The sequence below is a fragment of the Marmota flaviventris genome, chromosome 17 (assembly GCF_047511675.1).
Source record: "Marmota flaviventris isolate mMarFla1 chromosome 17, mMarFla1.hap1, whole genome shotgun sequence".
NCBI classification, from domain to species: Eukaryota; Metazoa; Chordata; class Mammalia; order Rodentia; family Sciuridae; genus Marmota; species Marmota flaviventris.
In genome coordinates, this window is record NC_092514.1 from 64570357 (window position 1) to 64587728 (window position 17372).

Genomic DNA, 17372 nt, shown 5'->3' on the forward strand with positions numbered 1-17372 from the left:
CTGCTTTTTCTTTTTTTTTTTTTTTTAATTCTTTTTGGATATTGGGGATTGAACCTAGAGGCACTTTACCACCCGAGGAGCATCCCCAGCCCTTTTTATTTTATTTGAAGACAGGGTCTCAAATAAGTCACTAAGTTGCTTAGAGCTGGCTTCAAACCTGGCATCCTCCTGCCTCAGCCTCCAGAGTCTCTGGGATTACAAGCATGTACTATCACACCCAGCTTGCTTTTGAATTTGACTTCAACCTAGAAAAGGGAAGTGAAGGTACATATTCTTCATAAGTCAGATTTGTGCTAAACCTAGCAGCCGCTAACAATAAACACACACACTCAAGAGGATTCCCCCCATCTCCCCCAAATTGGATAAAAGCTAGAATATAGGCTGGTCGTCAGAGGTAGACCTTTGAGTTGAGCCTTTATAGTGTATGTGCAGGATTCTTGCAACACATTGGAAGATAAAAGAAGCATCATGGCTTCTATTGGGTGGGAGAAGACAGCAGTGAGAAGCAGCAAAGGGTATAAAGCCAGACAGTTTGCACATGGACTCAAAGTGGACAAGAGCACACCAACCCAGTCTCTGGTTTGGGCATGTGGGGCAAGAGAACCCATGCAGGGATGGTGTCCTCCATAGCAAGGAGGCTTTAGAGAAGGCCAGGAGTAGAAAGCTTCAGGGCAATTATGGATATGGGGGCCTTGCTAATCAAAGCAAGTGGCGGGCAGAGGGTACCACAGCAGGGATGCAGGGAGGAGAGAGGTTCCCGTGGAAGGCATGGGGAGGAGCTTGTGAGTGAAGCAATGCCCAAGGAGGCAAAGAAGGGGTAAGATCTGACTGTCCTGGAGTAAAGTAAGTGATTGGATCAAATACTGTGGTCTCAAGTGCTGCCCTCTTGGAATGGCAGCTGATAGAAAGTTGAGCTACCAGACAGAGACATTTTTGCTCCTGGAGCAAAACCAATTGCTTTCTCAGCCACATCTCAACAAATTTCCTGAAAAAAGGCTTAATCATGTGCTCCTCCCATCTGAACTGATTCCTTTGCTGGATGCAGACTGAGAACTGACTTTTGAGCCAGTTTGAATTTGGCCTTCACTGAGACATAGGCTGAAGCATTGGTTTGGAAATTGAGTTTTCTAATAGCCACCCACAGCTATGACACACAGCCTCATATACAGGAGGAAAGCAGTAAATATCTGCTGAATGAAGAAGTCGCATCTACTGCAAACAACACCTCCCATATAAAGTTTAACCTATTTTTTGTTTGCCAAGATTGCTAACACAGGGAGGTAACCCTTTTGTATAAATGCCTCATCTATCCTGGTGCTAGGCTCCCGTCCAGTTACATTTGTCCTTGTAGACATCTGGGATAGAAAGTACAAATAAATGTAGTGGGAAATAAAGTTAACCTTAATTATAATTAGCAAAGGGAGAAACTTCTCCGGTTACCACACAGCAGAAAAACTTCCAACAAACATTAAATCAAACTTTCAGCTAATTTGTAGACTATTAAATTATCAAAAATCTTTACTAAAACCTTATAAATTTTAGCTAAAAGCAGTTAATGTGGCAATGAGACAAAGGAAAATAATAAATTTCAAATGAATATTTAAAAAGCATAGCATGGGGCTGGGGCGGTAGCTCAATGGTAGAGCGCTTGCCTTGCACATGTGAGGCACTGGGTTTGATCCCCAACATCACATAAAAATAAGCAGATATTGTGTCCATCTACAACTAAAAAAAAAAAAAAGCACAGCATTCCCACTCTTAAAACTCTTAATACATGCTGCTACTTACAGGTCCCCCAAGTGGTCCATTCTGTTGTAGCCTGTGCTGTATAGACTCAAATAGACTATGTTTTCTAGATGAAAAAAACATACCACATGCATTTCTTTTCCCATTATGTATTTTAGCTGGATTTTCATTCACTAGCATTTACGGAGTTGTAAATCACATACCTTAAAATTCTTGGCGTTTAAGGAGAGTAGAACTGACTTTTCCTTTTCATTTTGAGGATTTTATTGCAACACCAAGGCAGGACTGGCAAATGTTGAGGTCCCTACCACAGCTCTGCCCTCCAGACCCAACAGTCCTGGGTACAGACTGGTTTCAGGACCATATCACTCTCCCTGCTAAATCCAGACAGACCTCACAGCCCTCAGCAGGCACAGGCAATTCATCAAATTGCCATGGCAGGAGAAAACATGCACCTTCCTGCTCTACTGGAGAAAGAGAAAGGGTCCTGAACTCTCTAATGTGATAAAGGATCTGTAATGATAAAGCTCCTTAATGTGATAAAGGAACAACTAAGGCATGCATTAACTTCTCATTTTATCACTCATGCTTATCACCTTTTGTAGAGCCAATCAGATTTTTTCAAGACAATTCATTACACACAATATTCTTTAAAAACTTTGATGCTGTGATAGTGCAAACAGCATTCATTTTATTGCTCAACTTCGGCATGGGCACATACATAGTTAATTTTTAAAAACCATTTATGTAGATGTTATTGATAAAGCTCATGTAACTGAGTGAAAATACAAAGAATATCAAAGCTAAAACACTCTGTAATAAATACAAATACAATGAAAATGATAAAACTTTGTTTTTAAAGTCAGTTCAAGAGAAGGAAGAAAATTACATAAAGTGAACTAATTACATCTAGAAATAAAACAACTCAGCATTTGGTACAATCATCATCCTAATGTAAGAATGTTAAATACCACAAATGGCACCCGTTGACTACGCTGCAGCTTAAACACAGAAGCAGAGGAAGCTGCTCTACCAGACCACAGAGGTGGCTGGAACCATCTCTAACTCCCGCCAGTGCAATCAGTCCAATGCACCCGAAGTTTAAAGCAGATTTAGTGTTGTAAAATAAAGCAAATTACATTGTATTTAAAAGAGGAGAAACTTGTGCTCTGGATTGTAAATACAAGAAAGAAAAAAGGACTTGATAAAAAAAATAAACCCATTCAGGGCAACAAACTATGTGCAAAACAATGTACACTATACACAGCACTATTTAAAAACTCTTTACATCAAGAAACAAGCCCTCTGAATCAAAATGCATCGCTGTACTACATATAAGCTCTACAAAGTAATCACTGTTCAAAATAATGAATTCATGATGGAATTGGCAAAAGTATGGAAAGGTGACACTTAACATTATCCGAAATAATAGCTAGAGAAAGGACAGGGAAGAAAAACAGTTAAAGGGATGTGTGGAAATAAATATTCACATTAAACATGAGGTGCAAATCCAAGTTTCAATGACACACTGCGTGTTTTTGTTTGATTAGCACCCATTTGGAAGTAATCAGTTAATGTAATTTTGAAATTGAAATCGAAATCATGTTTTCATTTATTATGTTGGTGGTACCATAGACATATTATGTAGGATAATTTCTTTCTCTTTAAGTTCTATTAAGTCATTATTATAAAGTTAAAAGGCACTCAAAAAGAGATGACATTTGCCTGTTTAATTTTTACTTATTCATATTTATTTATTTGTGTGTACGTGTGGTACTGGGGATTGAGCCCAGGGGTACTCTACTACTAAGCTAGATCCCTATCCCCTTTTGATTTTTGATATGGGGGTCTCAGTAATTTGCTGAGGCTGACTTCAAATTTGTGATCTTCCTGCCTCAGCCTCCCAAGTAACTGGAATTACAAGTGAGCACCACGCGCCCAGCTCTGCCTTCTTTATACTGTACATGAAAACTGTTAATATAATTTTATTATTACGGCATCCCTGTCAGTTATGAATTCTAGAAAGTATTCATCGTGTATTTACTTTTTACTGAAATATTATAAGAGTAGGCACAACTACAAACTGCACTCGTGCTTTATAGAAAAGAGAGATGGACCTGTAACTAATGTACTTTCACAAAAGCTAAAAATTACTGATAATCAAATAGCATTTCTGTACATTTCAAGATTTTCTTCAGTACTAAGAATGCAGTAGGAAAAACAGTGGGAAGAAAGGTTGGCATAGCTGCACATTACTGCTGCACAGTTATTATGACTAGCTTTTGTAGCAGTCAAATTTGGCCAAATAAAATACATTAAAATACTCAGAAAATTGTTTTTAAAGCAGCAAAGTCTCCACTTGTTTTATCCTACTCATTTCCCTACCCGCCCCCCATACCAACACACCCCAGGAAAGCTTACTTAGAATTCCAATATATAAAAGAAAAAATAGAAGCTGCTTTGGGTGAAGGGGGAAGGGATGAGGATAGGCTAGGCTTTCCCTCCCTTTCTAAACCATCACTCATCAGGCACCTCTGAGGAACCCTTTGGCTTCAAAAACACAGACTGGAACCCACTATATCACATGAACCAGAACATAAATGTTCTTTTCACTTGATATTTAAACTGCAAAATCCAAAAGTTGTCCAAAATATCACATCAATGTTTTTAAAAACAGAAGGTATATATTTTTTGTTGGCTGAATTTAAAAATCCACCTGTGATTTCAGATTTTTCCAAACTCTCACCCCGGAGTTTTGATTGCCTTCTGGATTGAATGACATGCCACGCACCTTGAAAGTCAGATGCAAATTTTCAACACTTAGGGAACTGGGATTCCTTTACTTCCAAAATTAATTCTTCCATTTTAAAGTGATTTGTACCACAGAGTAAAGCTTGCTAAATAATATTTAGAAGAAAATTTTCATTCTTGATAATTTTAGTTGAAGTTATGAGCAGCTAAACAAAGCTCCAGCATGGTTTACTTGATAGACACTTACACTGTAATTAAAATATAAATTAGGTGCTCTTATTAGAGGCTTTGGTTTATAAGAGTAGTATATATACTAAAGACAAGCTGACCCAGCAAAAGAATGAAAATTCTATCCCTTCCACATGCTCTGAGAAACTATAAAAATGCACTATTTCAATTTAAGGTGAAAAGTAATTCCAAAAACTCCTGATCATATTGATTCAAGATAAAAACATCAGTTTTTTTTTTTAAAAAAGTCTTCTTAAAAACAGGAACTCTTGAACATATCTTAGATAAGAAATAAACTACTAAGTTTAGACTAAATGGTTGTATTATGAATTTGATAACCAAAATTATACAGCTGTATTTCCAGGAAATCCATGCTTGAAAAATATAAAAACAACCCACATAGGCTAGGTTGAACCACATAATGCAAAATATAATGCTCTATAGAAAAACATGATTAAACATGTAAATGGCTTAATTTCTCAAAGATAATGATTTTTTTAGCCAATTGTTTACAAAGGTAGAATAATTCAAAATAACTTTATTTATTTATTTTTACAAAGAGCAAGTACAGGAGCTGTTCAAAATCATGTATTCAATCAAAATGAAATGTGACTTGTACCGACTGCTGAAGTTGTCTTGATGTATGAAAAACATGAAATCTGTGAAGCGTTCTGAATAGATTACCTTTTATAAAAATAGTAGTAGTCTTTAACTGTAGAATACTGCCTAACTCTGGAAATGCAGGAAAAGTCAGCATTCTGTAAGGTTCAAGATATTAATTTTAATAGCAGCTGAATGTGTCCTCATGGCAAAGCATAAAGACTTTTTTTTTCCTTGAAAAGGAATTTCAAAATTGTCCTTTCCCCTCACAGTGTCCTAAAATTTAAAAGGGGGGTAGGGCGTTTTCCTGTATTTCAGCATTCTTTAAACTCTGCTGAAGGGAGGCTGTCAGTCAGGGGTATAAATAGAGTCTGGGTAAGTCCTTGAAGTTCATCATTCCACAGCAAATCCACATGTTTCTTCAATGGCTGTTAGCAGCTTTTCATAGAGCTTTTCATAGCTTTCATAGGGCGGAATGTCTATTCGATTGAAGCTGTGAATAAGTAAATCAGATATTACAGAGTTCATTTAAACGATCTATATACTAAATGTGTACTACTAATACAACCATGTCAATCTTTATGTCATACAGAATGTTAAAAGGCTGTATTTCTTTAAAGTATAGATTACTAATTTGGGATTAGTAATCTATACTTTAAAGATTACCAACTTCTGAATAATATTCTTTTAAATTACTTAATTTGAGTTATTTATCATTCCGTTTAAGTGTCAATTTACTGGTAAAAACAATAAATGAAAAATCAAATCTGTTAGGAACAAACACACACCTACACGGGACAGGGAGCAAAGTTACAAAAATAATATACCAGGTATGGGCTTTTGGCAGGTTGTTAGTACAGGCATCGATCTGGTGGATGGTAAAGAGGCGTGGGCCTGCAGCACCTGCAAAGGAAAAAAATGGGTCAAATCACCATGGGTATATGTCTCCATCTCTAAAATCTTAGATTAAAACTGGTACATAAGCCACAGGATGTAGGGATAGGAGAATGCTATAAATCCACACATGCTACCTCAGGGGCAGCAGAAAAAGAATCTGGGTTTTTAAAGTTGGTTTGGGTAAGGCTGTTCGCCTTAATATGCTAGCATTTCATTTTTGGAAAAAGTGCTGAATTGAATCCTTTTGTCAAACTTCTTTTATAGATCAATATTCCAAAGAATGAGGAAAAAAAAGTAACTGGGTAAATTCAAGATAAAATACATATGCACAATTTTTTTTAAAAAATGACAACCTAATGCAAATTTAGATTTCATGACTCAAAATGGGCTAAGAGCAGATTAGTAGTTTATCATATACAATTTTAACACAGATGCCCCATATAAATATATGGAGAAGGAATACAATTTTGAGTTCTCCAAACAGGGAAAATAAACACAACTCAAAGGACACAACTTTGCCTGTGGAATTTCAAGGTATGCACTGTGCATGGCACTGACATTATGTACCAGTCTTGCTTTGTATATCCTCTCTCATCACCAGTAGCAGCAGCTTTTAAAATGAAGAGCTTAAGAGGTAAGGAAAGCACAGTGAAGTACCACAGTCATTAGCAATATTACCAACTCATCCAAAATTAAACAGCTTATTCCTCAGAAAACATTTCTTAAAAAACTGGAATATTGTTATACATCAATGGTCTGAGGCCATGCAATAATTGAAGTGCTCTGACCAAACAGATGTTTTCCATGACCCAAACTGCCTGTTTCTATTAAAAGAAAGAGTAGAGGGGAGAGGCATGCAGGAAGGTAAATATTTTGCGAGGTTGAAATGTGAACATGAAATGAACAACTTCCACTACAGGAATGTGCAACAGAAGTATAAGCAAGCAACCAGAAAACAAAAGACAGAGCATCACCATGAATAGTCCAGTCTAGCATGCAGCACTCACTACAATCACAGAGAACCCGGCAGAAAAGGCTCTTAGGAGGGGAACAAAAGAAGGAAGGAGAAGAAGATTTCATGGTATGTATTACAGATAAGAAACAGAGTGAAAAGAGAATCTGTTTATAAGCACATGGTTTGTAAAATATCTGTACAAACTAAATATTGCCATCCCCACCTCCACAAGCTTACAAGAAGCTTAGAGAAGCTGTGCCAGTCTCTCCCTCTTTTTACCTTGTAGTGCTTTGAAGCCCTGCAGAGGCACTCTAGATGATCCTGTCACAAACTGAAGCAATCGTGCTCGTCGCTCTTCATCAAAAAACTCCACAGCTTTCCAGAACCACTTAACGACATTGCTGTCTGGTGTACAGTGTTTTAACCGGGTGTTTACCTTCCAGTCATTGACATCTATTTTTCCAAGTCCACAAATAATGAGCTGTTAAAATATTGCAGAAGTAGATGAGCCACTAGAAACCAAAGCCACATCAAAAATTCTTCAAAATAAAACTTAAAGATTTGTGGTGTTAGTTCTCACTTGGTGCCTCTTAATCAAAGGTGCACATGATAAAACATTCCAAAATATATACACCAAGTCCTATGCTCAGAGGTTCTAATTCTTTGCATCTGGGTGACAGGATCTATATTTTAAAAACCAACAGAGGTATCTACTCACTGTAGATTCCCTCCCCAGGATCTGAAAATCACCACTGTGATGGACTCAACAAGACAAAAGAATTGTGAAAATTCCACAGTTTTATAACAGAATTGCATTTTTTTAAAAAAGGACAGAAATTGAGACACATAAAGTTTATTTGTGCCTTCCACAGACCCACATCACATTCTATTAGTTTCAACACTATTAGCTTTGTGATTTGGGGCATTTCAATTCCATCAGCCAACAGTTTCCTCTGCTGTAAAATGACAGTTACATCTACACCACCACATTCCATGAAAGTGACTCACAGTACACAGCAACTCATGAAATGTTGTCTTGAATAAGTGATTGACACAACTTGCTTAATAATCTTAAAATTATATTAAAATATGAAATATATGAACACATTGATATAGAACTCTGCTTAGCATCCTAATGCAGGGTTAGTAGAGATGAACTATATCAAAATCATTTGAGCACTACTAATACATCTCTTTAGGGTCCAAGACTAAGTCATCTTATTAATCTAACATGTTTATAATGGTGAATTATGAAAGTATATAATATAAAACACAATGTAATTTGTGTATCCTAGATTATAATTAATCCTATTAATCCAGTGTAACTCTAAAAAGTTTAAACAATTTCATTAGTAGTTGAAACTATAAGTAAATCCCACCCCTACTGAACAAGATCTCCAACAAAGTTTGTATAGGCTTCTAAAAGATTACTGAATCTAAGTCACTGGGAAAAGGTTACCCTAAAAGGATTATGGATGCATTCAGAACACAAAAGACACCTTCTAAATTCTTTGCTTTCTAATTTCCATTCCTCTAAAGAAAACTCATTTGTTTCATAAACAGATGAAAAGGTCCTGTATCTCAACTTTAGTGCCCCTTCTGCTGCTAGGTGTCTCTCCCCTTCCTGATTACCTCCTTCTGGCCATATTACTATGAATAATAAGTTGCAGAAGGAATGGAGATAGCACTAAGACAAACGAACCTTTTTAGATTTATTTGCAAACAGCACATTTAGTTAGGACACTGATATTAATGAATACATGTTTTAAGATAGTTGTAGACTTCAAATATTTATGCTATCCCTAATCACTAAATAAATTTGGAATTTTTGGCAGAATAAAACCTCATTAATTTTTCAAAGTAGTTCAGAAGAAACTTCAGATGTGTTTGTTAAAGATGTTTATTATAACTTTAACCAGATTGTTAAACTTTAACCTATTAAAGATGTTAATCATTAAAGGTGACTATTAAAAGATGTTAACCATCTTTAACCAGATCTGAGGTGCTAAAAAGACTAGCTTTAATCAGAAACAAACTTTTAACTGTTGAGTATAGCTACTGTTGGTATATGAATGTTTCTAAAGGTCTAAAGGTGATTAGATACTGTACAGTTTTCCTAAGTGTTTTATTTATTTCCTCTAATGATCTGTCTACTAAATGTTTTCTAGCAAAGTTTAGTACAAATCCAACTGAGCTTAGACCTTTATCCAAATAAAGTTCAATATGATAATTGACAAGGCTTTATTTAGTTAAATCAATAACCACTAAATCATGGAACGGAAAAAAAAATTGGAAGAATATACACATAAGACATGAAGTCTGTTTAAGAGAAGAAAGGACAAAAGGAAATTAAGAATGTTCACATTGTGCCAGGCATAATGGTGCATGCCTATAATCCCAGGAGGTTGAGGCAGGAAAATCTCAAATTCAAGGCTAGTCTCAGCAATTTAGCAATGCCTTAAGGAAATTTGTAAGACCCTGTGTCAAAATAAAAAATAAGAAGTGCTGGGAAGGCTGGGGTTGTGGCTGAGGGGTAGAGTGCTCGCCTAGCAAGCTAAGTTCGATCCTTAGCACCACATAAATATAAAATAAAGATATTGTGTCCACTTAAAACTAAAAAATAAATATTAAAAAAAAAAAAAAAGAATAAGTGATAGGGATTGTGGCTCAGTGGTAAAGTACCTCTGGGTTCAATTCCCAATACCAAAACAGGAGAAAAAGAAAAAAATGTTCATAATGTAAGCTTACTCAAAGATATTCCAAGCATAAAAGACTTCCGGTGAATAAGAATTCTCAAAGCATTGAACCATAAAACTTTCAAAGCAGGGAGGAAGAGCATGAGAAGAAGATTACCACTAAATAGGGAAGAGAGGTGGGAGGGAAAAGAAGGGAGAAGGGGAATTGCACGGAAGATGGAAGGAGACCCTCATGGTTATACAGAATACATGTATGATGTTGTGGGCGGGGGAAGTGTATCACATTAGATTGGGTAGAGAGAAGTGATGGGAGGGAGGGGAGGGGAAGGGGGGATAGGAAGGGCAGCAGAATAAAACAGACATTATTATTGTTATATGTATATAGGTGACTGTATTGACAATGTGATTCTACAACCTGTACAATCAGAAAAATGAGAAATTATACCCCATTTGATTCAAATGTATGAACTGTCAAGATCATTGTACTGTCATGTGTAACTAATAAAAAAAATTAAAAAAATAAAAAATACACTTTCAAAGCATTAGAAACACAACTTACCTCTAAAAACTAAGAAACAAAATAATTGCTAATCTTATCACGCTAGATGATGTCATAACATGGATGTACTGACCTCTAACTCTTTCTCATCAAATGTCTTCAGCAGGTGCTGGGGAATCACTTCATTAAACCCTTTCTGCAGAGCCAGGAACTGAGCCTCAATGCCTCGTAAAAATCTCCAGTTCACATAGAGCCTATAAACATCAGGCAGGGGTTTTGTATGATCAGATATATTTAGATTTGGTAATTAATGTGAATCACTTCTTCAGCAACACTGTACTTTATAAACATCTAGCATCAAGAATTTATTCTAGGGCTGAGGTTGTGGTTCAGTGGCAGAGCACTTGCCTAGCGTGTGTGAGACACTGGGTTCGATTCTCAGCACCACATACAAATAAATAAAAAGATCCATCAACAGTTAGAAAATAATTTTTTTAAAAAAGAATTTTTTCCAAAGTTTTTTTTAAAAAAATCTCAAACTAATGGGGATAAATGGATCCCAAGCTGTGAGGCAGTTCAATCTTGATAAAATGTAAACTTCCACAAATAAAAGCAATATCAATGAAGCAATTCTTCAAATCAGAGAAACTACTAGTAAACTAGAAGTCTACTAGAGCTCAGATAGTCTGAGGTTCAACTCCTATTGGCTGAGGGTATAGACCTGTGGTACAGCACGTGCTTCTTAACATGCACGTGGCCCTGAGTTCAATCTCCAGCAAGCATACACAAACAAACTTGATAAAATTTCTTTCTTATACCACACATTCCAACAAACCAGAAAAAAATAGCCCACTGACTCAAAAGATGACCATTTTTTCTGGCTGTATTTGAAAATGTTATCAGAATGTGTTGCTGGGTCTTCTGTTTATATCTAGGGCAGGACTATTGGGGAAAAGGAGGTAGGGAATCTTCATATCCAAAATGAGAAGAAACTAAAGCCAACAGCACTTTCTGAATAAATATTCATTGTTCACTGGAAGCTGTAAAAACTCTGGAAGATGTCACTTTACCCCCTCCCCGCCCCCCCCCCCCAAAAAAAGCACAAAACTATACATCAACTGTATAACTTGTGCTCTGACTGGAGTTTGTCATTTAAAAATAAATTGCTTTCATTTACCTGTCTACCCAGGAAACCTCTCAATCTAACACATCAGGACTACTTTTCTGTCAAATTTGTTATCAACATTTCCTTTTCCAAACTTGGATGACTATTTCTCTAATTAATAAATAATTACTTAATATTATATTGTCTGGAGGATCTGTTTGTTGGTTTAAAGGGGCAGCAAAACCATGTAACTCTTGTCCTTGTTTATCTCACTCCTACAGTTGCATAGGATTTATTATTGTGTTGATAAACACATAAGCCCTGGAGAAAGTAAATCTAAAAACTGAGGACACACTGGATCCTAGACTGACAATGCAGCAGGGATGAGAGAAATTCCCAGCCATTCTTACAGTTTTTATCAGAAATGTAACAGAGCAATCACCAATATAAAGAAAAATCAAACATTAACCATGGAGACCAAGTGAAACCTGAAAGTCCATTCTTCTGCCCTCTTTACCCTCCCTATTTTCAGGCCCCCACCTCTGCTCCCTCCCTCTAGCAAATACTATATTTGGTATAGAACCAAATAATTATACAGCCATATAATTAAAAAAAACAACAACACAATTTTGTCCCTAGGTAATTCTTCTAGAACTTGCTTCTTAAATCTTATAGCTTATACAATCTCTCTTCTTAAACATCCACATAATATTGTACTGAATGTATAATCATTTTACTCCAAAAACATTTTGGTAGTTAATTTTTCTATAAGCATTCTTTAACTGAATATCCTTATTCATATTTTGTTAATTAGATGTGTGTTTCTGTAGAAGAGTCCCAAAAACAGAACTTCCAGTGAAAGGGCATATGCAAGTTTCCTTTGGTAGCTGTATCAAACTGCTTTCCCAAAATCCCACCAACAGTGTATGAAACTGAGAGGTCTCATTTTGAAAGAAGGAAAATTTTATCTAATAAGATTTGGGGATAGGGGCTGGGGTTGTGGCTCAGTGGTAGCGCGCTCACCTAGCACATGCAAGGCCCTGGGTTCAATCCTCAGCACCACATATAAAGGTATTGTGTCCAAAAAAAAAAAAAAAAAAATGATTTGGGGATAATAATATATACAAAATAGCAATAGTATTCATGTTTCTGTGTACCTATGAAGCTCAAACTCCTAAATCTGATCCAGTTTTATATTTAGAAGACTTTAGTTACCATAGTAAGTATTAAACCAATTTCAAAATTCCTCAATTTGTATTTTATAAAACATAAAGAACATTTTCTTATATTTCTCCTTCAAACTCACTAGGTACTCATTTATAAATAGGCAAAGTGCTAGGAATACAACACAAAGTTCCCTGAAATAGCTATACTACACATAGCTTTGATGCTCCCAGTCTCTGGCATTCCCACCTATGTGCAGCCCCTCCTCCCCAATGAACCTGGGCTGGTCTGTGACTCACTTCAACCAAAACAATACAGCAGACGTCATGTTGACAGTGCCATGCTAGTTTTTAAAAAGATCTGGAAGCTTCTGCTTTTGTGCTCTGGAAAGCCAGCCACCCCCAAGAAATCTGACTGTTTTGCTGGAAGAGAGAGAGAGATCTTTGATGCTATAAAGGGAGTACCAAGGAGCCTAGTGGCAATGAGGCCCCAGACAATGCCCTCAGATGAGAGTTGTTCCTGCCAGCCCACAGCCATTTGAGCCATCCTAGCTGAGTTCTCACTTGTAAGAATGAAGAGGCCACCATGGCACTTTAGTCCAGCTGACTATTTGTGGAACAGCAATGTGCCATCCCTATTATTCTTCGCCCAAATTACTAACCCCTGGAATTGTGAAAAACAACAGTGACTGTTTTTAAGTCACTAAATTCTATGAAAGCATATTTTATAGGAATAAAACTACTTAATGTTTGTCCATACTGACATTCTAGAACATTACAAAAATTCTCAATCTTGAGAACAGATAAATGTTTACCTGACATATTCTTTTTTATTTTCTTCATTAACAGGGATACTCTTGCCATTTGGTTTGAGTTCATGCTGAATAATTTCACCATATGCGTTATGTTCAACACAGAAAGTATGGTCCAAAACACCTGTAATATCATTTTCACTGAACAGGAAACAGAAAAAGATACGTAACTGGGAAACCTAAAACATCAATCCTATAGGTTTATTAACTGGTGAGACAGATAAAACTAAGATAGTTTTATGACATGATAAACATAAGGTCAGATTCATCTTCTACTTTTTATACTACCACATACTTTTCTTGGGCAAAAAGTAAAAAAGCTTTAATATAAACACAAGTAACATTTCACTTCCTTAGTAATGAGAAATAACCTCGATCAAAGCTGAACTTTGCTAGGACCACAATGTAAGAAAAGTTCAGTTATATTTTGACATTCAGATAAAAGGCCTTAGGGAATCTGGGAACCTCCTTCACTGACCTGAGTAATCCAGAGAAAGTAATCTGTACATTTCATAAAAGTAAGTACTACCAGCATATCTTCCTAAATTATTTATTAACCTAAATAGAATTAGTTCTTATTTATGATTCTTATTTATGATTCCAACAATCAGCACTTCATTAAAAAGCAATGGATTCAGAAATTCGCTATTCTACCACATGCAAAACAGGAACAGAACTTTATCACATTGAGGAAATCATTACACATAGTACTGTATACGTAAATAGCACAGAATATATAAATTGAGTATCCCTAATTTAAAAATCCTAAATCCCATAAGTTCCAAAATCCAAAACATTTTCAGTGCCAACATGATGCCCCAAGTGTAAAATTCCACACCTGACCTCATGGGAGGGGTCAAAGTAAAAACATAGGCACACTAAAAAATAAGTATAAAATTACTTGTAGGCAATGTAGATAAGGTATACCAAAAACATAAATGAATTTTGTATTCAGACTTAGGTTCCCCCCACCACCACAAAAATATCTTAAGTATAGACAAGTATTTCAAAATCTAAAACAAATCCAAAATCTGAAAGCAATGCCAGTTCCAAACATTCTGGATAAAGGATACTCAATCTGTACTAGAATTTCTTCCCTTTTAAAGTAATAACACCTGCTAACTTTAAGGAATTTGAAATGTATAGGAAAGCAGCAGAAAGGGGGAAAGTCTTATGTGGGCCTATTACTCATGTAACTACATTTAATATGTTTTCAGCACATATTTTTTTAAGTTTTAAAATAAATAGTTTTGAAATGATTTTTTTTTAAAGCTCATATTCTAGCTATAATAAACAGATATAAGATTCCACCTACAGTATCCACACCAAACTGTTATGAAGATCTGGATCAACTAACTCCATGTCATCCAAAGTAATTGACTTTCCAAGCAACTGTTTATAAAAAGGCAATGTAAAACCACCATCAATATAATGTCCATGAAACACAGCCATTCCCATTATTCGTCCAACGAAGTGGAAATATGATAAATGTTCCTGAAATTGAAAAAAAGTTTATATAAATACTCAAGCTAGAAACTATCAAAGAAGTTTTTAAATAAAAAGTAAATATTTAAGTAGGCATTAAGATTTTTTGATAAATATCAAATTTGTACTCCGTGACTATTTAAATGGAACAGATTGTCACATCAAAGCTCAATAAAACTCAGGAATGTTTCTGTAGGGCACATTCAAGCTTTTATACATCACTATAAAATAACGTGTTACAGTTGATGCCTCTCCCAGATGGTAAAGGTACTTTGTAAAATTTCTCTTTTAGAAATCAGTCCAAATTATAGTCCCACTGCAGCTTTACTTAATTGCTTGTAGATAGGTTCTCTTCCTAAGTTCATAATAATGTATAATAGGGTTTAAAAAGTATAGCACTAGCTGGGGTTATGGCTCAGTGGTAGAGCACTTGTGTGAGGCACTAGCATGTGTGAGGCACTGGGTTAGATTCTCAGCACCATAAATAAAGTCCATCAACAACTAAAAAGAGTATATTAAAAAAAAGTGTAGCTCTATACTAAGTTCGCAATGTACAAGGTCCCACTTAACTCTCACACTCTTCTCTGAGACATGAACCATACTTATTATTTTTAGTAATTAAAAAATTGAGGCTTAAGTTAATGAGCTCACCCATATCACAACTAAGTAAATGATGAGAATAGGATATGATTCCATGTCTTCCAATCCCAGAATCTGTGTTCTTAACCATTTCTATTATTCTGCTTTATGTCATAATTTAACCAATCTTCCTTCTTATGGATAACTGTTTTGTTTTTCTTTTTTTGTTCTTCTTAGATATACATGACAGTAGACTGTATTTTGACACATTATACATACATGGAGTATAACTTATTCTAATTAGGATCCCATTCTTGTGACTGTACATGATATGGAGTTTCACTGGTCATGTACTCATATACGGACATAGGAAAGTTATGTCCGATCCATTCTATTGTCTTTCCTATTCCTATCTACCCGCCCTTCTCTTCAATCCCCTTTGTCTAATCCAATGAACTTCTATTCTCCCCCCACCCCCACTGAGTGTTAGCATCCTTATATCAGACAAAATATTCAGCATTTGGTTTTGGGGAACTGGCTTATTTCACTTAGCATGATAGTCTTCAGATCCAACCATTTACCAGCAAAAGTCATAAAGTCATTTTTTTATGGTTGAGTAATATTCCATTGTGTATATATACACCACACTTTCTATATCCATTCATCTTCTGAAGGGTACCTAGGTTGGTTCCATAGCTTAGCTATTGTGAATACAGCTGCTGTAAACAATGATGTATCTGCATCACTGTAGCTGATTTTAAGTCCTTTGGGTATATACCAAGGAGTGGGAAAACAATCAAATGGTGGTTCCATTCCAAGTTTTTGAAGGAATCTTCACACTGCTTTCCATAGTGGCTGCACCAATTTGCAGTCCCACCAGCAATGTATTGAGTATACCTTTTTCCCCACATCTTCACCAATCTTATGGATAACTATTGTTTTCAACTAGGGCTATTATAAAGAATAAACAGCCCTGTGCTTAAATTGTTGCATATATCCATAATCATTCACCTGAGAAAATTTTCTAGAAGAATTACTGAGTCAAAGAGCATGACTAGGACATGAACAAGTAATTTCTATTATAATAAACTATATTGAGCCAGGCATGGAAACTTATGCCTTTAATCCCAACTACTCATGAGGCTGAGACAGAAGGATCCTAAATTCTGGGCCAATCTCAGAAATTCAGTGAGATGCTGTTAAAAATTAAAAAGAATAAAAAGGAATGAGGAGGTAGCTCAGTGGTAGAGTATACTTGGGTTCAATCCCTAGTACCACAATCAATCAATCAATGTAATAAACTTCACTTGATATTTAGAGATAAACAAGCACTATAGGTCCCAATTCACATCATTACAACTATAAATCATACCGGATTCACTGCAGAATCAGGGTTGATCTGCAATGTATAGATGTCATCTCTTGAGTACTGGAAGAGGCCATAGTATGGATTCAACATTTCATGTGACAGGAGATACAACCATTCCCTAGAAAACAAGATATGACAAAAATTTTTTGTTAATCAATAATGTTTATTGATATACCATTCAACATTTTAGCAAATATTTTTCTTTAATTAAGAAAGGAAAACAGCCAGGTGTAGTGGCACACGCCTGTAAACCTCATACATAAATGTTTCTCATTTGTCTGGTTGTATATGATGTAGAGTTACACAGGTAATTTTGGGCAATTTTATTACATTTTATTACATCAGAGAGTGTAAACACAGCTTAAGGCAGGAGGATCCTGAGTTCAAAGCCAGCCCCAGAAAAAGCAAGGCACTAAGCAACTCAGTGAGACCCTGTCTCTAAATAAAATACAAAATAGGGCTGGGGAAGTGGCTCAGTGGTTGAGTG

The 17372-nt window shown here is 35.9% G+C and overlaps 1 protein-coding gene across 1 annotated transcript in view; it reads right to left on the reverse strand.

The window, feature by feature from the left end:
• Positions 1–2417: 2417 nt before the first annotated feature.
• Smurf2 (SMAD specific E3 ubiquitin protein ligase 2) overlaps positions 2418–17372 on the reverse strand; it is a 108994-nt gene continuing 94039 nt past the window's right edge. The window contains exons 13-19 of the mRNA XM_027946292.2: positions 16889–17003; positions 14768–14946; positions 13456–13593; positions 10506–10626; positions 7457–7658; positions 6153–6228; positions 2418–5818 (exon numbers count right to left, since the gene is read on the reverse strand). Of these exons, the coding sequence (XP_027802093.1) occupies positions 5719–5818; positions 6153–6228; positions 7457–7658; positions 10506–10626; positions 13456–13593; positions 14768–14946; positions 16889–17003 (931 nt within the window). The 3' untranslated portion in view covers positions 2418–5718. The remainder of the gene's footprint in view (positions 5819–6152; positions 6229–7456; positions 7659–10505; positions 10627–13455; positions 13594–14767; positions 14947–16888; positions 17004–17372) is intronic.